The sequence below is a fragment of the Myotis myotis genome, unplaced genomic scaffold (genome assembly GCF_014108235.1).
Source record: "Myotis myotis isolate mMyoMyo1 unplaced genomic scaffold, mMyoMyo1.p scaffold_m19_p_18, whole genome shotgun sequence".
Classification (NCBI taxonomy): Eukaryota; Metazoa; Chordata; class Mammalia; order Chiroptera; family Vespertilionidae; genus Myotis; species Myotis myotis.
The window spans coordinates 5,967,343-5,991,386 of NW_023416322.1; the positions used below are offsets into that span (position 1 = coordinate 5,967,343).

Here is a 24,044-nt window from a genome sequence, read left to right on the forward strand (position 1 = left end):
GAGTAAAGGGGGACATAGGAACGATGAAGGGGCAAACTACTGCGTTGCTTGGTAGGCCCCTAGGTTGGGTAGGAGTCTGAAGGGAAGCCACTGCTTTGGGGGAGGCGGTAATTTCCATGACAAGGGATGGAGGGAAACGTTAAGTCTCATGACTTGTGGGTTTGTTGAAAGATGTCTTTCAAGGGAAGTCCCCTGGGGCCACCGATTGTTGCCCTAGTGATCACTGGGGGCCTCTGGGCGAGAGGAACTAGGGATGTTAGTGTTTAGGAGAAGGTCAAGGTAACTGGTTACCCAATGGGATGATGTCCCTGGGCGCACTGTTGATGGGAGACCCCCAGGGCTCTTTGGGATCTCAGTTGCCAAAGAGAAGAGGGAGGGGCGGGAGGGCCTCGGGCTAGTGGGCACACCCTGGTCCAGGCCTGCAGTGGCCGCTCCCGCCAGCTGGCCCAGGGCCATGCCAACTCCTTCCCTCCACCCCAAACCGGAGAGGGGTGCGCGCGGGTCCGTGGCGGGGCCAGCTCCCTCCCTCGGCTCCACACCCGAGCCCGGCTGGCGGAGCTCCCCGGGGAGGGGGCGGGAGGCACCACGCCGGCGCGGAGGGGGTGTGGGGGACGGCGGCAGCGGGGAATGCTGCAATCCGTACCCCCCCGCGCCCAGCCCAGCCCCCCGCCACCCCCCTCCACCTCCACCCGAATGGTTTGCTCCGAGCGTCCTATTTAATCCCCGCGACTGCAGCAGCGCGGCTCCCTCCCGGTCCCGTCTCGGCCCCGGGTTTGCAGCGGCTCCCGGGCGCCCTCCGGTCGGCGTCGCTGTCCACCCTCCCAGCGCCAGCCCCCGGGGACCCGGCCGCCCGCGCCCCGCGGGGTGCCCGCCGCCAGCGCGATGGGGGCCCCCTCGGCCCTGGCCCTGCTGCTGCTCTGCGCCTGCTGCGGGGCGCCGGGCTGGGCCAACCTCTCCCAGGACGGTGAGTGCGGGCGGGGCGGCGCCGGGGAGGGGGCGGCCGCCGGCGGGGGTGCCCGCGGCCCCCGGGGCCCAGGGGTCGGTGGGCTTTGTCTGGAACCCGGGGTGCGAGTCGCCAGCCATCGGTCGTCCCCCCGTGTCTGTCGGAGCATCCGTGCCTCTGTGGGTCGTGGGTGTGCCGGGTGTGCGCCCTCCTTGCACACCGTGCCTGCGAGCGCAGCGGGCGGGGGTCCGTCCCGGCAGCCGGGGGTGTGGGTGTGGGTGTGGGTGCGGGTGCGGGTGTCCGGGCGTCTGGCTGTGCGCGTCTCTGTCGGTGTCTGCGCGGCGTTCCTGTGTCGGTGTCTGTGTGTGTGTCTGTGTCAGGGTGTGCGGGGGGAGGAGTGAGACAGGCAGGGCGTGTGTGGGTTGTTTGTGTCGGTGTGTCTGGAGGGCTGGGTGGCCAGCGCTATAGGCAAACATGCCCGCTCCCCCACCCGCGGCGGACCGTGGCCAGGGCAGGGGCCTGAGCCGGGCTGTGGAGGGGGGCGTGGGCAAGAGGGGGGGGGTTCTCCGTGGAGCAAAACAACAACACCGGGCGGATGGGCCCCGGGAAGGCGACGTCGCCAGCGGTGGCCGGAGCTGGGGGAACAAACCCCAGAAGGGAGCGGAGGAGGTGGAGGTTGATGAGGCAAAAGGAAGGATCAAGATATTCGGGAAGGAGGATGCATGGGAAACGCACCGCTTCCCGGAGCTAAACATTGATTTCCCCAAATTTGGGGCGGGGTAGCACGCTCACCCCCCTAGCCCCTGTCTGCAACTCAAACCCCCTGTGGTTTGTAATGACAGGAGACGAAGGGGGAGTGCGGGGAGGAAGGAGGCGGGGCCAGGGGCGAGGGGACCCGGGGAAGCCCCTCCCGAGCCGGGCCGGCTATGTAGGTCAGCGCTGTGTGGGCACCTCGGCTTCCTCACAGGCTGCTGGTGGCTAATTGGGTAGTAGGGACAGTTTATAAGGAGACAGGAAGGCAGCCGGAGCTCAGGGCCGCGGGTCCCAGAGGAGGGAGGGAGGGAGGGCAGGCTACGGAGGGACTGAAGGAATGCATCCTCCAGTCACCAGCCCAGCCGGAGCTGGGCCGAGGGAGGGGGTGGGGGAAGAGGGAACGGGACCTTTGAGAGGGAAGGGATCTGGGGTGAGTGAGGGGGAGGATGGTAGCTATGCCCAGCCAGATGCCAGCGAGAAAAACAGAAAGAACCGCAGGGGAGGAGAAAAGGGAGGCGGCTCCTAGGTGATGGACTCAGTGGCCAGGAGGGATGGGCACAGGGCGGGGTCCGGTGGAAAGGGAAGGGATTGAAGCTGGGGAGGATGATGTAGAGAATTTCATTTGAAGAAAACAGGCCAAGAGCCAGAGCGCTGGAGAGATAATCACTCCATCCCAACCTCCTCCCCCAGCCCTGTCTCCAGCATGATAAAGGGGCTTCCCCCGGCGGTGGGGGACACTGGGATCCCCTCCCTGCAGCGGGCTGGCTGACTCCTTCCACCCAGTATCCAGCAACACACCCCAAAGGGAGCTCCCGCCTGAGTCACCACAGAGACAGCAGCCTCCCCTCCCGCTGTGTGGATCCCCGTCCCCAGAGGCCTGTACTGCTGACCCAACTCACCCAGAAGGTGTGGAGAGTCGGGAGGGAGGGCAAGTTAAGGGCAAGGCCCCGAGAGGCCCTGGGTGTTCATACCACAGTAACAACCCTCTACTGGGCTTTGACTTTCAACTCAGCCCCTGGCCTTCCCATCCTGCCAGCTGCATGTGGGAAGTATAGGACAGGTGTGTGGCCCACATGGCAACTGCTCAGCAATGGGAACTAATGGTGCCAGGCTGGACCCTAACCAGAAAGAAGTCCTCCCGGAAAGCTGTGAGCTCTTCAATCCTAGAATGTAAACACTGGCGAACAGAGTACATCTCTATGCTGGCTACGGCTTCACCAACCGCACTCTTCTTTTCTGGCCCTCAACTTGGGGGCCCAGCTGCCACACAGGCATACGGTTGAGAGGGAGAGAAATGCTCTATCCTCATATTTAAAATACAGCGGAGATGGGGAAGATGGGGAAGAGGTCTGTGAACTAGGGAGAGTCAAATCAAGCATCCTTTTCTTCGTAGAGCATTTATCTGTCCAGACAGTTGGGCTCATGTCTGGTGTGCAGTGTCTCAGGGTGCTCGGATGTAGGAGAGCAACAACCACTGAGGATCGTTTATCTGAATTAATTCCATCTCTTCATTTTTGCATCTAACAACTCCAGTTCTGATAGTGGGAGGTGGGTGCATAGGTACGATGCTCATTGGTGACGCCATTCAGACCAGGATCAGGTAGAAGGGATCTCTGGTATCCCTCAGTGGGTCTGGGGGGGGAGGGGGGTGGACAGGAAGCTAGGCAGTTCATAACATACCTGGTAATGTTTGACCAAAACATGGAGATATGTGGTATGAAGGTTTAAGGAAAAGATACCTTAATACAGCGCTGCTTGAGTGGCCCAGGGTCTGTGGTAGAGTGGCTATTTCCACTTCGGATAAGACAAACAGAGTTCATGTGCTGCTGAGGTCTGTTGCTCCCTGGAGTACAGCATACATTTCTCCGTCTCCTAAGGCTGAGCAGGGATGAGAGGCTGGAGAAGGGCAGCAGTGATATCTGAGCCTGGCCATTAGTGCTGTGGCTAGAAGCTCAGAACAGTGTAGACATTCAGAGTTTTCCACCTGCCCCTCCCTTCTCACGTTTCCCCACTAGGAGTGGCAGAAGTTAGCAACTCCGGGTGTGGGGAATACAAGCCCCATGGACTTAATTTGTCCTGTGGTTCTGTCTCTGGTGAGCAGTTTGACATTCAACATTGCAACCAGCCCTCCTAGGGTTCTTCCTTCGCCAGTGCCTTCTAGCACTGTGAGAGGTGATCCAGTGCAGAGATAGATAAGTGGGCAGCCTCACTCTGCTTTAGACCCGGTTACAGCAGGTTAACCTGGCACTGCGCTGCCCCACACATGAATTTCTTTTCCCTTCCCAATGACCTTCTGTTCGCTGCCATCCATTCTGCAGCCCCCTGGCCAGGTGCCCAGTGTGGAGATCATGCCCAGTGTGCCAGGGGAGTCCAGAAGGCATTCGCTCCAGACCAGCTTCCATATCTGCTTGGCAGACCTACTCCACCCACTTTCTGTTCCTAGTTGCTGTTGTCACTGTTCTGTTTTCTCTTCCTGTTCCTGTTCTCTTCCTAGTGCAGCTGTAAGCCTTGGGAGGATATGCTTTTCTGGTACAGAGAAGTGGAGACCACCAGAGAGTCAGTGGTCTCCAGTTGAGCTAATTCCATGCAGAGCAGCCTGCCTGCGTGGGCCCAGCTGTGGAAGGTCAGCCATCCATCCAGCTGTTCCTCAGATTCCCTCCCAGCGTTCTCTCTAGAACTAAGCACGCTGGTTTTAGTAGTTTCCTCCGGGGCAGTGGTTTTTGGACTCTTTTTTTTTTTTTTAAAGATGTAAACTTCTTTCTCAAATACATAAAAAGGTAAAGGGAAAATTACTCATGTTGAAAGAGAGAAGTAAGAGTAAAAGTAGTCCTTTTGCACTTCTTCTTGGCTTCCCCACACTCCCCGTGATCCTTAAGGCACAACCGGGAGTTCTGCTACATAAGGTCTGAAATCCCGTGCCAGAGACTGACAGTAAAATGAGTCAGCTCAATACTCTTAGGCTCTCTCTCTCTCTCTCTCTCTCTCTCTCTCTCTCTCTCTCCCTTCTTCCCTCTTTCCTCCTTCCCTCCCTCCCTCCCTCCCTCCCTGTTCTTCTCTCCCCCTCTCTCCTTCATCTTCCAACTGAGAGAGAAAGAAGGTACAAATCTAATTTCAAGAGTGCCTTGTTGGAGACATTCACTATCCACTTGGAGGGTGACTCAGTTCTGCAGCCGTCACATGCTACAGATGGCTGTGTGTGTGTGTGTGTGTGTGTGTCCTGGTCATTTTCAAATAGCAGATTGGGTAGTTGAGCTATTGCTCTGTAAAACTTTAGATTTTATTTTGGCACTCCTTGCTGATACCACTTTATTGCAGTCCAGGTAGTATGTAGAATTTGATCAAAAGGGGCTTTTCCTTAAGTCACAGGCTAGGAAAAAATATCTGCATAGTTATGGGGCTGTGACTAGTTACATTCTTTGTTGTTTCCTATTCTAGTAGAACTATACTGGCCCAACTATCCCTTTTGCTATCTACTTCTAAGTAACGGAATTTCACCTAAGGATGGTTTCTAGACTCTAGATTCTCCCTGGAAACAAATTGTGGATTGGACCAGCTCCTTACTTACCAGTGAATGAAAAATATTGGGTGTTAGAACGTTTTGGTAATTGTATTTCCTCCTTTGATTTTTTTCATGTTAAAATGTAGTAATTTCAGTTTGACCATTGGCTATAAGTCCCTATATTGGCACATTTTGTTTCCTGGATGAGGTCATGTCCTAGAAGTCCATCCATAAACTCCAAAGTCAGCAGTAGTGGTGATTCCTTACAAGGGCAGAACCAGGTAATGCTAAGGGCTCCTATAACCCAAATAAAAACCCGGTTCAATCTTCTTCTATGACAAAGAGATCTATCCCTTCTGGCACTGAGAAACCAAGCTCTCAAGAGTCTTGAACACATGAAGCTGTTGAGGTTTTTACAAAATAGAGGCTCGGTAAAGCTACACATTCTTCACGGAAGCAACAAGGATTGAAGACCAAGCAGTTTCTCTCTTTATCAAAATTTCCCTCAGCCTAAGGAAAGTGACCAAATGCCCCAATCAACATAGCAGCCTCGAAGTCCTGCACACAATACCCTTCTTAAGAGGCATGCTCCATTTCTCCTTTTCATGTAGGATCAGGGCTGGAATAGTCACATCAGTTCTGCACACCTTCGAGCACTCTAATTCAGACCAGACTCTATCTTGTAGCACATTCTGACTTCCTCGTGCCCGGTGTCTCTGAGGGGACACAGGCTTTGTGGCACTGCTTACCTCATTAGATGATAACTGCAATTTTATTCCTAATTGGTTGTAGCAAATTAAAACCCTTTCCACCACTAATACTTAGGTAATTTGTCGTAATTACTGAAGCTCATGTTGACAAATTAAGTCTGGTGATAGTCCTCATTTTCACATACTCTTGGCTGTACGTATGACAGGTTCAAACACAGTCCTTGAGGAGGCCTGTCGGAGCGAGTGGTGGGTATGGACCATGATGTTCATAGAAGCCCTGGTGTCTGTTCCTTCAGATTGATTCTTAGAGAGCTGGCTGCTTCCCCTGTTCTTTGTGGAATAAACTACCTGTGCTTTGAGCTCTCCAAGGTGCTGGCTCCTGATGGCGACACGCCAGACTCTTCTTGTTGCTGTCCATGGTCCTACTGTCCCTTCCTGCTTCATAATCTCTACTCTCCACAAGACACACCTCAGAACAGTGTTGGGATCTCCCTCCCCCACTCCAAACGCACCCACGGTATCTTGGTGATGGTCCCTGACTTGATCCACCAGGGAAAGGGGAACAAAACCTTGAGCTATATATGTGGAGAGCCCTCACAACCATCTAGCCAACTGTAGGAGGGGACAGAAAAGACAAGCAATTCTGAGGTTGAAAAGAATTGTTGTTTGAAATGTTCAGGGGAGTAGAGCCTAGAGAGTGACCTCAAAGGGCCTCAAAAGAACTGGATGTTTTGTCATCTATGGACTCATATATGAAAAACAGAACTACAAATAGTCATGTTTTAGATCGAGACAGGCTTGCTCATGTACAATAGCCACACATACACTGTAAATGGGGAATGCAAAATGAGTCTTACTCAGTTTATAAGCACAGACCTCTTAAAACCACTTGAGCTTGATGGTCAATGCTAGCTATCCTGTCAAGGAGCGTCTCTTTCCTTTTCTCTCAAATTTAGAAGTAAAAGCAAAGACAACCCACAGTGATGGGTTATCAGAATAGATCCTGGAGGGACTCAGCATATGAGAGGCACAGAAAACAAATATCAAAACCCTGACTCATGCCTCCTCTTATTACAACCATCTTGTACAGAACTAAATGGGCCTCAAATACATTAACCATCCCATCCATCCAGAGTCCAAGTGCTTGGCCAAATCTCAGGAGATGCATCTTTAAACTGGATTCTGCTACTCTCTCAGGGTATCTGCCAATAAGTGGATGACATCAAGGGTGGCAAGGAGCCGAGAATGCTCAGCCCCTGCCAGTCTGGGACTAGGCAGCTAGTTTCTCCCATCACAGGAGAATTGCACCAGCTTCTCTCCTTCTGAGTGCTGACTTCCCTGTATCAATGTTTGCATAATAGTTCATATAAAAGTTAACACCAATGAATGACTTACAGCAGAGTCTAGTATGGGAATCAGGCTTCCAGAATGAATTTCAGGGACCCCTCTTACATTTCCTCATTTGAAACAAGGAGAAACTTCATTCTTCAAGGACAGGTAATAGAAGTGATTTATCTCTATGAGAAAGCCTTTAGGAAGACAGAGTTAGGGTTACAGTAACAGCTGGAGTATCTTCCATCTACTCATCTCCCTGTGCCCCTATTATCACGCATAGCAGACATGTTTCAGAAAGGATTCTAGTGCAGAGGTTCCAACATTTTGTTCAACATCTGTGTCATTCTATGTCAGTGGTCGGCAAACGGCGGCTCGGCAAACTGCGGCTCGCAAGCCACACGCGGCTCTTTGGCCCCTTGAGTGTGGCTCTTCCACAAAATACCGACTTCTGCGCATGGGCCACAAAGTTTCAATCGCACTGTACGTGCGCGTCCGCACGTGGTATTTTGTGGAAGAGCCACACTCAAGGGACCAAAGAGCCACATGTGGCTCACGAACTGCGGTTTGCCGACTACAGTTCTATGTGAACTCTTACCTCTGGGATTATTTAACCCTCTCATCCCTCCATCTTTCTCCTAGAGGTCTTCTCTAAGGATTTTTTTCCCCTTACCCCAGCTAGACCTACACTAATTGTGTATTGATTAATAATCATAAGCACCTTTAGCTCATTTACTTCCAGTTCAGGGTCAGAACAGTCAGATGCATCACCTTGCCTTAGGGGAGAAAAAAAGAAATGAAGGCTGGTGTCTCAGCCGGTCATGTCCAAGCTAACCATGACTTAGCTCTCCACTTCTTTCATCTAGTCCCAGTTATTGGCAAGGCAGAATGAAAACTAGTACTTCCAATGCCAGATTTCATTGGGAATAAGCAGGTCCTTGCTTCATACATTTCTTTTTCTTCTATGCCCTGGCTCTCTGCTCCTATTCTGATTCTAGAATTCGAGCCAAAGGCTCAGGTGGGGTAAAAAGCTACAGAGGTAAACTGGTTTATTGAGGCTCTGGCTTAGATGCCTGGTACTTCTTGGAAACCCAGCAAGGCTCTAATAAATACATTGATGACAAGTAACTTGAGACTTAGTATAGCCTAGGTCAGCCTTTGAAGAGCCACGGGCCAAGCTCTTTTATTATTATAAAATGCAGGGCCAGTTATACCATCTGCTCCTAATCATCCATCATCTGTTCCTCAGAAAATGCAAAAATGACAGTGGGACAACTGTACTTACCCGTTCCTACCAGTTCTTACTCTAGTTCTTAAAGATGAAATCTTCCCAAACACATATGTTTCCTCCCCCAATTTCTATCCTGTAATATCAGACAAATATAAAAAGCCCCATCACAAAGCCCATGGGCTCACACATTCTCATTTATCCTCAATGGCTGCTTAATGCCAACGCTCTCCTGGTTTCCAAGCCCTGGAGTCCAATGTCAGTAACAGATGGACTGAGCCTCAGCCCCGGGGAGGAGAGGATCTGGCCCTCTCCTGGGGAGTGTGAGCAGAAAAGAGAGCCTAGATTCTGCTTTGGGGAGAAGATCTGCATTGAAGCCATATGGTTTTCTGGAAATAAGAGGTTCTGGTTATTAATGGGCTTAATGTGAAAATGGCTCTGTATCTGGGTCATAAGAAAAGCTGTGTGCTTATGTCTGAAAAAAAAAATGAAAACATATATGAATAGTGAAATTTGTAGTGTGCCATGTATGTTGAGGGACACATATTGAAGGGAAAAAAGAACATAACCAAGTCGGAATATATATGCACCTGGGCACAAAAATGAGTATATCCCCACATTGGAAAAGAGACACCCAGTGAAGGTTTAAGACGAGAGAGGAAGAGGAAGTCAGTGCTATTGGCCACTCCGGGGATTGTGAAGTCTGCAGATTTAGGAGAATGTTTCTGTTTCACAGAAGAGTTAAATTCCCAGGAAGGCACAAAGTAAGGCTGATTGAACAATGTGCCCCCCTCTGAAAAAGACACATTTTTTTTAAATTTTTTAAATATATTTTTATTGATTTCAGAGAGGAAGAGACAGGGAGAGAGATAGAAACATCAATGATGAAAGAATCATTGATCCACTGCCTCCTGCACGCCCCCTACTGGAGATCAACCCCACAACCTGGGCATATGCCCTTGACTGGAATAGAACTGGGGACCCTTCAGTCCACAGGCCTTTGCTCTATACACTGAGCCAAACCAGCTAGTGCTGATATCTTAATGTGGGATTTTTTCCACTTGTTTAGGTCTTGAATTTTTTTTTCAGCAATGTTTTCTGGTTTTCAGTGTACAAGTTTTTCACCTCCTGGCTAAATTTTATTTTTAAGTATTTTATTATTTTAGATGCTATTGTAAATATCATTGCTTCCTTCATTTCCTTTCTGAGATTGTAGGAACACAACTGATTTTTTCATGTTGTTTTCGTACCCTGCAACTTTGCTGAACTTGTTTATTAGCTTTAGTAGCTTTCTTGAGAAATTTCTATATTCAAAATCATACTGTCTGTGCAATAGATATCTTTACTTCTTTTTTCAATTTGACTGTGTTTTATTTTTTTTTTTCTTGTCTAGTAGTCCTGACTAGAATTCCCAGTATAATGTTGAAACAGCAGTGGTTAAAACGGGTATCATTGCACAATCAAATTTTTCTTGCACAATTATTTTTGTTCCATAATGACAAAATCCATTTACGAAAAGACACATTTTTAAGTGTCTTTGTGCCAGGAAGGCACAAAGTAAGGCTGATTGAACAATGTGTTCCCCTCTGAAAAAGACACATTTTTTAAGTGAAAGAAAGTGAGGGGAGTAGACTGAATCTTGGATAGGATGGGGAGAAGAGGGGAACCTGAGTCGTGTGGGCGTGGAGCATGGAACACATCATTTTCCATGTAACATTCTAGCCACTGCCCTGAACCTGTCATCCACAGCCTGACAGATCGCCCAGGGAAGGGAAACCATGAAAACAAGTCAGTAAAATCAGAACCAGCAGAGATAGATGCTTTCTTGCCTGACTTCTAACAAATTAAACTTTTTCACAGCATATTAACGTACCGCCCCAGGTCATCAGACTGAGAAGACAGCCTGCTGAAAGAGGGGATTCATTCATGCACTCAAACATCCCTTCAGGAGGGTCAGTGCAAGCTCTGGAGCCTGGACCGAGACCTCTCACCCTCAGGGGATCCGTCCATCCTTTCCTTCTCCCCGATGCCTCTGGGCTTGCGTGCCCTTTTGCAGCCCCAAATTTCCCACTGCTAAACTGAATTCTGCATAAAAGTGATGGTGTTATGTGTCCTTTCCAAGTACTTCCTAAGATGGGGGAGGTGAGGATTTCCCCCCAGTTTTACTACATCCATCTGAAAACAGCAAGATACATTTAGCCGAAGGTTATAAGTGCCTGCACTTGGTTCAAGGGGCATCTCCAAGTTCAGATGAAGTCTGGCCTCCTGACTCCATTGTGTTAGAATGCAAATCCCAGGTCGTTCTGGTCCTGATTTCTGAGTGTGTGAGCGGGGTGGGAAGGAAATGAGGAAATGGGGCCATGGACCCTCCAAAAACCCCTCAGGGCTGAGTGACTGCAAGGCCGGCCTTAGGAGCTCACCTGGGAAACACCTGATTAGAATCGGACCCCCCTGCACAGGACCCGTCCAGTCCTGGGCCCTCCCTTTCCTCTGTCTTGTCTCCCCTGCTAGCCTTAGGCGCTCAGTGCCAGGAGCAAGGCGCTGAGGCCAGGAAGAGGCTCCTTGGGAACAGAGCCCCCTTCCTTTCTGTTTCCTAACTGCAGTCTTTGCTGCAGCGCAGTATTGGCTGCAGAGGGGCTTGTTTTTGTTGGGGGCAAGCCCCGGGCTCCCTCCCAGCACTAATGCACGTAGAACACTGACTCACTATCAAATCACAGCAACAGCTGTCCCCCCCTCCTCCTGTGCCACCCACTTCCCAGTCTCTGCTCCCAGGAATCTTAACGGAGTTTCTCAGGGCCTCCTCAGCCTGCTGCAAGCCCAGCCTGCCTCCAGCTTTTCTTCCTCTCTCTAGCTCAAGGATAAGATATGCTCTTCTGCTTTTTTTTTTTCTTTAAATCTCTTCTAGTCTCTGAAAAATCTCTTCTAGTCTCCGTCTCCCATTTCACAATCAGGCTAGCATTCCTCCAGCTCTGCACCATGCCGATGCCAGGACACACACACACACACACACACACACACACACACACACAGCCTGTCCTTTTTAACTCCTAAGGGCAGGGAAGTGGCTTCGGCCCCTTGGCCTCATCTTTTGTGAGAACTGAGATGTGCCTGTCAGGTCCTGGAATTTGTGAAGATGCGATTCTGTGCATCTTCAGGGGTTACATCCATAGCTCACTGCAACTTCTCTAACCTGCCCGGCATTTAGTTTAATTTCCTTGAGGGCAAAGGTCCTGGGGTTTCTCACAACAATACATAGGGAGGTGGGGACCAGAAAAAGGGTGGATGTCACTGGAAGTGAAATTACACTAAATGGAAACGTAACCTTTGAATTAGCTGGTGCGAAGACCTGCTTTCAAATGGCAATGAGTTCAGAAGGCCAGGCTATAACCAAAGCTCCCACCTGCTGCCTGTGTTACTGAGCTCAAGTTCCTAAGCCCCTCTGAGCCTTAGTTGTTCATCTTTAAAATAAGAGGGTTGCCCTGGCTGGTGTGGCTCAGTTGGTTGGTACATCTTTCTACACACCAAGAGGTTATGGGTTCAATTCTCAGGCAGGACACATACCCAGGTTGTGGGTTCCAGCCCACATGAGGGAGGCAGCAATTGGAGTTTCTCTCACACCTCTCTCTCTCTCTCTCTCTCTCTCTCTCTGTGTGTGTGTGTGTGTGCGTGTGTGTGCGCACATGTGTGTGTCTACCCACCCACTTCCTTCCCTTCTTCTCTCTCGAACCAATTAAAAAAATAAATAAATAAGAAGGTTGCACTAGATGCTACTTAGGATTCTGGTCAACTCTAAAAGTTTATGCTTCTAAGAGTCACAGAAGGGAAAATACTTTGGGAAGAATTAAGTGTAACAGAAAGGTGAGGAATTACTGAACTTTGGTAACAGGGGTTTAAAAGGATATCAGTTCCATCCTGTCTGGTAGAATAAAAAAAATCTTAAAAGTAACCACATCTGGCCATTAGGGGTTGTAGAAAATGACCAGACATGCAAACTGATTGCAGGGTTTTAGGAAATATAAGGAATAGTCATGACATATTAAAGTTGGAATAACTGGGTTATTGTTTGTTGTTGGTGGTTTTTGGGGTGTTTTGTGTGTGTGTGTGTGTGTGTGTGTGTGTGTGTTTTCAGTGAAAAGGGGGTTAACACCTAGATGAGCTTTTTGTTTTAACCCCACCCTCAGGCCCACCACAGGCAAGCTAGCTAGCTACTTGCAAAGTTCCCTTCTCTCATCCGGCCTGGAAAAGCTTAGCCACACAGCATTCCAGGCCTAGGAAACAAAGCCTTTCATTTGCAGCAACCTGCTTAGGATGGAACCAAAAGGTGTCTGCCAATGCCCAACAATAAGCCTGTTTAAGTCTCTATCAGCCCCCATCGAACCTAAATCCTGGATCATCTAACAGTGCAGGTTATGTAAATCCTGGCTTTCTTGCCCATGCTTTTTCAAGCTGCAGGGCGAAGCAGCAGGTGAGGGTCTTCTTAGAGTGAAGCTTCAATTCCCACCTGTTTTCACTGACATCCTGTAAGGCTCCTGGGAGAATAAAGTACGGCCGAGAGTGGCGACTTTAGGCCCAAGAGGCTGCTGGGAGCCAGAAGGAAAGTAGGTAAACAAGACTGCCGAAAAACCGGACAGCTCCGGGGAGAACAATGGAGGGAGGGAACCAGGAGGAGCAAGAGCTCAGCAGTCCAGCCAGAAAGAGGGTGGAGGGGGCAGCGAGCTGGAGAGCAGGCCTCGCTCCGGGAGGCAGGCAGGCCGGCCGGCCGCTGAAGCGTGACTGAGCGCTGAAGTTCTGAAGGAAATGTGACCTGGAGCATATCCGAGCTAAGCAAGGAGATCCTTTAGGGGATCACACAGCCCTGTCCCCGAGGAACAGCAGAAAGAGAAGGAAAATGCACAGACAATACCTGAAGCCACAGATAATCTCAGATGACAGCGTGACTCCCACCTCTGTGGCCCAGCTTTTGTTTGATTGCACTGTAATGCTGGGAATATCAGGGAGCTGGGAACATAAGGAAGGGCAGACAGAGTTTGAAAGGAATGGAGGGCAGAAAATAAGAAATATTTCGATGCTCAGTCTCTCCAAATCTTATACTAAGAAATTGCACCATGACTTCATAGGAGTAGTGTGGTTTATGCCAGTCCGAGGGCATCTGGAGAGTTAAGGGGAGTTCTTTTTTTTGAGCAGGGTATTGTGCTCTGAAGTCTCTCAAGTCAAAGTGACTTCTCAAATCTTGGAGTTTTTGCCTAAATCAGGACTCAGCTGGGATTGGCTCTGGGCATAAAGCTCCAAGGCTAAGCTCTAATTCTGATTTTGCCATGGCTGTTCTCTGTAGTGTGTGGCACAAGATTTTACTATGTGTCTGAGGTCAGGGAAGAATTAGAGTGAAATCGCCTGGCCAGGGACCCCAGCATGGGAGTGGGTAAGCCTTTCGAAAAGTGTCTCCCCTGCCCTAGCCTGTTTGGCTTAATGGATAGAGCATCAGCCTGATTCAGGTCAAGGGCACATGTCTGGATTGCAGGCTCGATCTCCAGTAGGGAGCATGCAGGAGGCAGCCAATCAATGATTCTCTCTCATCATTGATGTTTCTCTCTCTCTCTTGCTCTCGCTCTCACTCTCCCTTCTCTGAAATCAATAAAAATATACTAAAAAAAATAAAAATGTGTTCCTTAGTATTCTGGGCCACAGCTCTCAACGTATTTTTCCCTTGGAGATAACACTCCTCCACCCACCTGTCACAGTAGTCATGAGAAATAAGTAGGCTGAGATGAAGATTATTTTTAACTCTGCGGTTAGAGAAATGCTGACTCATCATCACCATCACCATCATCAACTCTTACTCAGGGAGCTGATTTTCTCTGGTCTGTGAAGTGGGGGTCTGGACCCAAGCAGCGTCAAGGACAGCAACAGTTATGTGGGAGAGTCCTGCCCCCTTGTCCCACCATCCTAAATGTGCACCTGTGCACACTGACCCTCAGGCCAATGTACCTTAGATTCCCAAAACAGACAGGGCAAGGAAGATATAAAATCCAAGCAATCAGGGATTATACTGGCACAGAGCCTTCCCTACTAGCATCATCTAAATCGAAGAGATAATACACTTTTAGTTATTGGAGTCACTTATTTACTTATTCAATAAACATTCATTGAGCACTTACTATGTGCAAGGTGAAAACCTCAACCACAGGTGCCAGCGTATGCTTTAAGGAGGCACATTAGTAAGTTTCCAATTCCACCTCTGCTATTCTTAATATGAACAATCAGGGCCATGTTGTCCTTTAAGATGGTGGGAATCCTAAAGATACTTGAACCCATGGGAAAATAAACCAAGAATTCGGAACCTCCAAGGCAACTGAGGGCCAACAGGAAGATAATGTTAGTTTTTAGCATAGGTGTTAGAGTGCTATGAAAACATGGGGCCATAGTTTTAACTGGACACATCCGTAGCTTTGATAACTGAAGAGTCCCATATTGGAAGGCTCTTAAGGGGTGCACGAAATAGCCCCCAAAGTGTAGATGAAGATATATTAAGAAATCCAATAAAAAATACAGCCAGTGGGTACAGATGGTACCACCATCACCACAAGCACTCATTTCCATCTTGCTACCCTATTGTTTTTTTTAATCACATTGCAAGTGAGGGTGTGAGTACTGTTTGGGCGAGCCACCCTTGGCCAACCGTCTTCCCCCTGTAACCCTTGCTCCACAACCACAGATACAAAGGCGTGTCTGTGAAGGAAGACAGTGTCATGAAGACGTGCAGAAAGCCGGGGCTTCATGGTCAGAGAGATCTAAGTTTAAAGCCTGTCCCATCTCAACACTTTTGAATCCATCATCTAGATGAGCTACTTAGCTTCTCTTAGCCCTAGTTAGTCTCTGAGTCCTAGTTAACTCATCCTTAACGTGTAGAATACCAACTACATGGGTCATTCTGGAGTAATGCATATAGAACAACTAACCTGGATCTTGAGACACAGAGGGTGACCGATGAATATTGATCCCCATCGCCTCGTACACGTCCAGAACTTCACCTCTGGATAGGCGACCCTCCTGGAGGGCCTATTTGTGTTTACCCTGTTGTGTTTGCTATTGCCTCTTCACTGGCAGATGTTGAACCTAGTTCTCACAGGAGAAAATGCGCACTCAGCCTCTCTGTTTCATTTATTAAATACATATTTTCAAGCCCCGTCTATGTGTAACATGCTGTATTAGATCCAATACTGGATGCAAAAATGAATCAGATATCAACCCTACCTGCATGATCTGTATAATTTTGGAGGGAATCCAAACATGCAGTACAAAGTAGAGTGATGCATAATTTAAGGAAGGCAGATAAAGTGTTGTTACTCAGAGAAATGAGAAATTATTTTCACCGGGGACAATCAGGGGAGACGTTTTGAAAGTGATGCCACAGAAAATAGGCTTCAAGGATGAATAGTGCTTAGATGTGTGAAGACGGGTGAAGGGCATTATCAACAGTTATTGTGGGATGGGGGTGTATGCGAGAAAGCAAAGTGGTTACAAAAAGGATTCCAAATAGAGTCATATGTCTGGGATATGGGTGAGTGAAGCAAAGGAAATACACAGCTGAGAGGCACATTGGCCTCAGCCTGTACAGGATCTGAAAGGCGAGGCTAACAAATCTGGATGTGATCTGTGGACAATGGAGGAAGTGAGTGAAGTTAGTGAAGGGTCCTGAGCAGGGACACGGTATGATCAATATGACCACCTATTTTTCTACGAGAGGGTCCTGTGGTTTCAATCTCTTCATTCCTTCCAAAGCCCCTGCCTGAGAAGAATTTTCACTGTTTCCACTTCAAAGTCCACATGGCCCTTTCAGAACCCTCTCAAGTTTTCCTTTCCAGTCTTGACTCTATGGATGGACTTGTGTTGATGTCGTAAATAATTGGCACGATCTAAATTCAAAGAAGGCACTAGCCTTTCACAACCCAGGGAATAATTTCTTCTACTTATCCTGTTGATAGAATCATAATTACTCATCTGCTCCCACGGAGTGGCCATTCATAATGTTATCACTACAGGTGTACATTTTACACAAAGAGAAAGAAAACTTAAGTATTTCGCAAAATGAGAGGAAGAACTGTCACCCCAGGTGCAGAAATACCACGTCTGCCTCTTAAGCAGTTTCTTTAAAACACTACAAACCAGGGCAAACAGGAAGATAATGTTAGTTTTTAGCATAGGTGTTAGAGTGCTATGAAAACATGGGGCCATAGTTTTAACTGGACACATCCGTAGCTTTGATAACTGAAGAGTCCCATATTGGAAGGCTCTTAAGGGGTGCACGAAATAGCCCCCAAAGTGTAGATGAAGATATATTAAGAAATCCAATAAAAAATACAGCCAGTGGGTACAGATGGTACCACCATCACCACAAGCACTCATTTCCATCTTGCTACCCTATTGTTTTTTTTAATCACATTGCAAGTGAGGGTGTTCCCTGTTTGCATACAGGGACAATATATCAAGCATATTACAAATATGCCATTTATTGGAGATCATTTGTTTAGTTATCGGTCCCATCACCTGAACAATTTAGTTAAGTTTGAATGACCCAATCACCATTTCATTTATTCATTCTATGCAAAAAAAGAAAGAAAGAAAGAAAAAAAAGCCAGCAGAATGCAGGAGGCGGGAAGGAAGGGAAGCAGGGAGAACAGAAGTGAGAATACAGGGAAAAAAAGGAGCAGGAGAGTAAGGACCAAATCCATGCTGTGGGGCAGAATACCCACTCTGCCTGATTAGGAATAGGCATAGCACAGTGCCAGCTGCGATAGAATGCATGACCAGACCAATTAAATATACCAGAGCCCTCTATGAGCTAAATTTCAAAGACACAGACATGAATAAGGTAAGCCCCCTGCTCTCCAGCAACTCGAGGCTTAAATGAGAAGACGGAGAATTAAACAAGTAAATTGCAATACAATGGCCGAGATGCGGTAAGGGAAGGGAGCTGTTGAAAAGCTTTGAGAGCACCAGCGGAAAGAGGAGGAGGGTCCTTGAGAGTTGTTATGTGCACGCTTTCAGGTGAGTCCCTGAACCTCTTTAAACCTCGCCTCTAAAAAGCGATTATGTCTAGTTGCTTATCTTTCAAGGTTGTTTTGACATTCAGTGAATTCATGGTTGGAAATCCACTCTGCAAACTGCAAGCCCTATGCCGGGCTATTTCCTCTGTTCATTTGAGCAAAGGCCTACTCAGTGCTTATTCTGTGCACTTGCTTCTAATACCGTGGGCTGAGCACGCATCCTCCCTGGAGCCCCCTTTCCCTCCACCACCCCAAGTTTTAGCACCACCATTTGGCTTCCTGCTGTGTGTGGAAGCAGCACACCCACAGACACACAAACCACTGAAAAATAAGACGAAACACTCACCAGCTTCAGGCTGCCTCCTTCCTTCATGTCCACAGAAGGCAGCAGGGTGAGGTCCGGGCACCCAGGGAAGGTCTCCGCTGGGTGGGAGAGCCCTGGTCCTCCCTCTCCAGGCCACCTTTCTTTCTCTGGTCCTCATCTTCGCTGCCTTTCTCCATCCACACGTGCCCTGCCCCCTTTCTGCCTGCTTCTCTCTACCTGCAACAGATTTCCTGTTTTCTCTGCTTTACTCCCCCTCTCATTTGCGCATTAACACTTCTGTTTGAGAACAGAGTAATTTCTAAATCTCCGAGAGCATGTCTATGAGACACTCTGGAGAGGGGGTGCCTCCATGAAGGCCTGCGAACCCCTGAAACTATCTCTTAGAGCCCCCCTCCAAACGCCAAAAATCTCTTTAACTCCTCCATCTTCCCCCCCTCTCCCTATCTCCTTTCCCTTCCCCCCACCTTCCCTTCTGATGCATCAGTTCTCTCTCCCCTTTCTTCTCCAAGGACCCTAAGGCCCTGTGCCACTCCTCTTTTTAGTCTCACACCCCTGCCATTCTGCCCCTCCCCACACCTCCCCTACGCATCCCCTAGGTCCCAGCTCCCCCTTCTCCTCCTCTCGCCCTTTCCTCTCCCACCCACCCTCCCCGGGGTCTCTAACGAGCAGGCTGCCCCAACTGAAGTTGTGCCGCAACTCCGGGTCTGGACAAGCAGCAGCTCAGAACTCTGCTCAGCAGCCGATGACCTCACTGAATCTTGCGCGCGTGATTGGCTACTTCTGGGCTTATGGCGGGAGACTGAAAAGATCCCCTTGTTTCTTTGTCCCTCTGCCCCTTCAGGTTGGCTTGCGGGAATAGGCCTTTGGCACAATGTAGTCACAAAATGGTTCATGGGCTGCTTGCTAGGAAGAGAGGGATTTGTTGTGCCTGAGGAGTGAGCAGAGTCAGTGATGTAAGTGGGCAATTGGACTGAGGAGGAAGGAGGCCAACTTGAGAATTGGAGCCCCCAATAGGAAGGTGAGCCTCTGGGAAGGTGGTGAGCACCTTCTGCCCTCACTGTGGTGTCTGTCTATAGAGGTAGGGTCTTAATGGAAACAAACAGAACTTTGGATTTGGATCGGGCATTCATTTCTGGTCTTTGTTTTCTATTTATATGACCTTGGGCAAGTCACTTCCTTCTGTTTCCACTCTGTAAGTAGTAGTAGTCATGCCGGAGTGCTGCTTTTACAGGCCTTTTAAAAGGATTAATGTGAAAGTATTTTCTAATTATTAAACCTCTCATTATTTCGGTAGATAATAGAGTGAAGCAGAGAGAATCCTGGATGAGGAATGAGAAGTCTTGGGTTACCTTTAATTGTCGCTGTAGTGACTTCCACCATGTCACATTTAACCTTTACACGCTGCCAAGTGGGAGAACTGGACCAGTGGCCTCGAGGAGCTCTTTTGGCGCTAACATGAGCTGGTTGACTGGCAACACTTAGCATCCTCCTGTAGCTCACCCGTGGGAGGAAGAGTTGCTGCCTTTTCCAGTACTTTAGTTAATGTCGCCTTTTTGTGAGAAACCCGCCTTTTCTTGGGCAATCTGGTGGACCTCCTTTGCACAGGGGCCTAGCTCTCCCCCACCTCCACCAATGAAAGTATAGATCCCACACGACAGCAGCGCATATGCAGGGCTCATCCTTGATGGAGATTCTCTCCCCAGGCTACTGGCAGGAGCAGGATTTGGAGCTGGGAACTCTGGCTCCACTCGACGAGGCCATCAGCTCCACACTCTGGAGCACGCCTGACATGCTGGTCAGTCAAGGTGAGAATCCAGGCCTCCTCATCTCAGTGTCTCTCGGTGCCCGCAGCCATCCTCATATCACCTCCCACTCATGTGGCCTTCACCCTGTGTTCTCCTCGACTTCCCATCTGACATTGTAGTTCTTAGTTCTACACCAACATCTCTAGCACCTGCTCCTTCTTCCTTTATAGTACAGAGACCTCTGTGTCCCCTACACTTTTTTTCTAAAAAGTGGAATGATTTCAGGAGGAGTGTATTGCTCAAAATAAAGAGGTCTGGAAGACATAGTCAGCGTAGAAATTTTCATAAGGAACCAGGGACAATGGAATTGCTAGTCAAAAATTGATATATAGCTAGCAGTAAATGAAAGGCTTCCCAAATCTTTCATTGAGATAGTTAAGGAATATACCACTCCCAAATTTACCCAGCCAGCTCCATCTATGGGTCATTAATCTCATAGTCATAGTTTTAATTCTAATTAGATGATTACTTGAGGGGCATTCCAATGACATAAGCAACTGCATTGAGTGTTCAGAAGAACGAAGTTCTAGTCCTAACTGGAATCATTGATAAGTAGAATGAGCTTAGGCCCTCACAGCACCTCCATTGTCTCATTGTCTACATGTAAAATGAAGGAATTGGATTCCATGATCCCTAAGATCCCTTTCTGTTCTAATTCAGATTCTAAACCCTGAAAGTAATGGCCAGGCTCTGTGCTTCAGTGTGGAGACAGCTATCCCGAAGCCCTGAGAGCAACTTCAGCACTTCTCTACCGGGAGCACTCGGTAGTTGGAGCTGGAGGGAGCATTCATGGTAGTTGGAGCTGGAGCTGTGGTGACCAAGGAAGAAAGGAATAGCAGACAGGGAAGGGGTATGGTCGGTGCCATGGGGAGCGTAGGGATTGTCTGAGTTACTCCTTTAGGAAACCTAGGAATTGTGTTTCTTGGCCTCCTATTCAGAGGAGAGTCATGCTGGCTAAGTAATGTTGCACCATAGAAGAAATACTGTAGATGTTTCCGAATCAGCTGGGAGGTGTTTATTTTAGTCTGTGAAGGTCAGTGCTATTGGGTCACAGAGTCAGTCCTGAAGGGGAGGGAATCAATCATGGGAATCAGAGACAATGCTGTGGGGAGGATGGAGCAATGCTACTGGGAGGAGGAGCAAGGGTCAGGCAGCCCCAGGGGCTCACAGTTGACGCCTGACTAGAAGACATATTTGGGATTCCAGTGGCTCATCCATATGATATCTGATTCGTCCTTTTTTGTTTGTGTGTTTAACATGACTAGGGAGAGAGGAATTAGAAAACATCTTTCCATCACATCGAAGGGAAAACTAGTCCTCTAACACCGGGATGGTGATGGGTTTGTGTGTTGGGAAGCGGGTAGCACAAACACTGAAGAAATATGTTAAGGGAGCAGCTATTGTTGGAGGAACTGAAAAGTCGGTGTCAAATGTTTCCGTTTTTTAAAGCTGTTTTGTTTGTTTGGGTTGAAGTTGTATCAGCTACCGCTTATGTAAGTGAACGTGTTCGCTTTTAGTTTGGGGATTATTAGTCACAACTGCTTCTCCTGTTCTTGCTTCTCTAGGCAGGTGGTGGCAGGAAGGCGAAACATAGGCTGACAGATACATCTGTGAATGTATAGACTTTTCAAAGGTGAATGGTAGACCTCTGTCAGGAAAGACACATGTGGAGTGGCATGGGTAGATCTGGGGGGCTTTTACTCCTCCAAGTGTGTGGGGCCATGTCAGTTTATTAAGCAAACTTTCAACAAGTAACTGTTGTCCTGTGCATTCCAAACAAGGAAATAAGGCCCCCCGCCACCACCTCTGTTTCTTCCCCCTGTTCTTCCTCCGTGATGCCTTAAGGGACAGAGCCCTGGACCTTGGCTGGTCTGAATGAGACTTTGGCCCAGAAATGGGTGGAGGGACTAGGGCTGGCTCCGGAAACTAACCCTCTTCTACTCCTGCAGACAGTCAGCCCTGGACATCCGATGAGACAGTAGTGGCTGGTGGCACCGTGGTGCTCAAGTGTCAAGTGAAAGACCATGAGGACTCATCCCTGCAGTGGTCTAACCCTGCTCAGCAGACTCTTTACTTTGGGGAGAAGAGAGGTAGAGCTGTCTCTCTCTGTGGGGACCGTGGGCTGGGGAAGGGGATTGCAGCACCGAGGGGAAAGGTCCCTATAGCCCAGAGGCTGAGACAGGTGAAGGTATGGCTATTTGAAGAAACAACAAGCCATGGGCTCCCTGGCTGGTTTCAGAGAAACTTTGTTATCACAGCTCTGACCTGGGCCATTCATGGTCTTAAGGGGGCCTGGGTGGACTTCACCTCAAAGGAGCAGGAAGAGAGCCTAATCTAAGTGTTGACCTGTGAGTCTCACATGGAAGCCCTCGAGAGCCAACATCCTTTTCTGAGTCTATCTGAGGCTACTGTGGCCAGTGGCCCAGGAAAATGACCTAAAGACTGTTGAAATGCGGGAGCAGGGTTTTCCCCCTGCCCCAAATCGCACTATACCCCTTCCCCCCAAAACGCTGACCTGGGATGGGAGATAAACATGAAAGGTGCCAGTAAAAGCCTCGCCTCCCACTCTCCCAATTCCCCGCTAGCCCTTCGAGATAATCGGATTCAGCTGGTGAAATCCACACCCCATGAGCTCAGCATCAGCATCAGCAACGTGGCCCTGGCGGACGAGGGCGAGTACACCTGCTCCATCTTCACGATGCCCGTGAGAACTGCCAAGTCCCTCATCACTGTGCTGGGTGAGGCTCCCCAACCCCAGGGTCACTGCCGCATGCTCTGTGCAAACAAACCTCTCTAGGTGGGTCCCCAAAGGAGTCTAGAGCTGGGCAAGGCTCCGAGCCTTTTGGAAAAGTTCAGCCCACGTTCCCTTTGCAATGGAACAAAATGGAAAGAGCACCGACTTCTAATAATTTCTCCTCTACTTACCGTTTGCTCTGGGACAAGCCTCTTACTCTCTCTGAGCCTGAGCTTCCTAACCTGTAACAGAAGGATGCTGATGTCTGTTCCACCTGCCTCCCGAGACTATGTGAGGGAAACATGGGAGGCGCATGCAGTGTATGCTTATAAGGTCCAGGTTGAATACCACAGTTGCTCACATGCTCTCATCCTATATTTATCCTATATTTCAATTCCCTTCTTTGTTTCCCTGAGCTTCATACTACTTCTGTGGCCACCCCGTTGTCCTCTGGGTTGTCAGGTCACATAGCATGTCTTAGGTGTGGTGTATCTCCACACTACCATGCCTCCTTCCCGCCCTCCCCCACCCAGATCTTTCTTCCTGGTCCTTAGGTAGGAGATCAAAGGGAAAGATAACTAGTTTTCTACCCATCATAAACCACAGTAGGACCGAGGTATCCTCTCCCCCAGAGAGGCCATCTCAGCAGGGAGAGCCAAGTATAGCCTCATGGCCTCCCCTTCACCTCCTGCCCATCCCCTGTGCATGGCAGGAATCCCACAGAAGCCCATAATCACCGGCTACAAGTCACCGTTACGGGAAAAGGATACAATCACCCTACACTGCCAGTCTTCTGGGAGCAAACCCGCAGCTCAGCTCACCTGGCGGAAGGGTGAGCAAGAGCTTCATGGTAAGTCCCTCCTGCCTCGGGGTTACAGGAGGAGGTGTGCTGGGAGGCAGAGAGAATGAGAGAGGGAGGGGTGCGTGTCTGTATGTCCGTGTGCACACAAAGCATGATGCAAAAGGAAAAAGGGGGAATGACAGATATTCTGTGTACACTCATGGGTGTATGTGTGTACATATCCATTTCACAACTTCCTAAGTTTGTCAAAGTTGAAACTCACCATCTGTATGTCTACAGTGGGGCCCACACACTATCTGTGTGTTAGGGCTCACTCTGTTTCCGTGTGTGTGTGTGTGTGTGTGTGTGTGTGTGTGTGTGTGTGTGTATCTGTTTCTCTACTCTAGGAGAACCAACCCGAATACAGGAGGACTCCAATGGTAAAACCTTCACCGTGAGCAGCTCAGTGACGTTCCAGGTTACTCAGGACGATGACGGGGCCGACATCACATGCTCTGTGAACCATGAATCTCTAAACGGAGCTGACAGATCCACCTCTCAACGCATTGAAGTTTTATGTATGTCATGGGCTTATGGGTGAAGACGAATCAGGTATGAGATAAGGTGTGGGGAAAAGGAAAGTGGTGGTGGCTGTACGTGAAGAAATAGGCACAGAGAACTGAGTAGGTGAAAACAAAATGAGGCAAGAGGTGGTAGGATAGGCCAAGGGTTAGCAAACTAGTTCTGTAAAGGCCCCAGCAGCAAACATTTTAGGCTTTGGGGGTCATATGGTCTCTCTGTCAACTACTCTGCTGTTTTTGCAGGAAAGTAGCAAAGATAATATGTAAACAAACAAACAAGCATAGCTGTGTTCCAACAACATTTTATTT

The 24,044-nt window shown here is 48.9% G+C and overlaps 1 protein-coding gene across 2 annotated transcripts in view; it reads left to right on the forward strand.

Moving 5' to 3' along the window:
* The first annotated feature begins 722 nt into the window (after window positions 1-722).
* CADM3 (cell adhesion molecule 3) overlaps window positions 723-24,044 on the forward strand; it is a 32,437-nt gene continuing 9,115 nt past the window's right edge. The window contains exons 1-6 of one of the 2 annotated variants that reach the window (XM_036344675.1): window positions 723-964; window positions 19,538-19,639; window positions 21,589-21,729; window positions 22,225-22,377; window positions 23,086-23,223; window positions 23,562-23,732. In XM_036344675.1, coding sequence (XP_036200568.1) covers window positions 883-964; window positions 19,538-19,639; window positions 21,589-21,729; window positions 22,225-22,377; window positions 23,086-23,223; window positions 23,562-23,732 — 787 coding nt within the window. In that variant the 5' untranslated portion in view covers window positions 723-882. The remainder of the gene's footprint in view (window positions 965-19,537; window positions 19,640-21,588; window positions 21,730-22,224; window positions 22,378-23,085; window positions 23,224-23,561; window positions 23,733-24,044) is intronic. The other variant, XM_036344676.1, reaches the window with a different exon arrangement.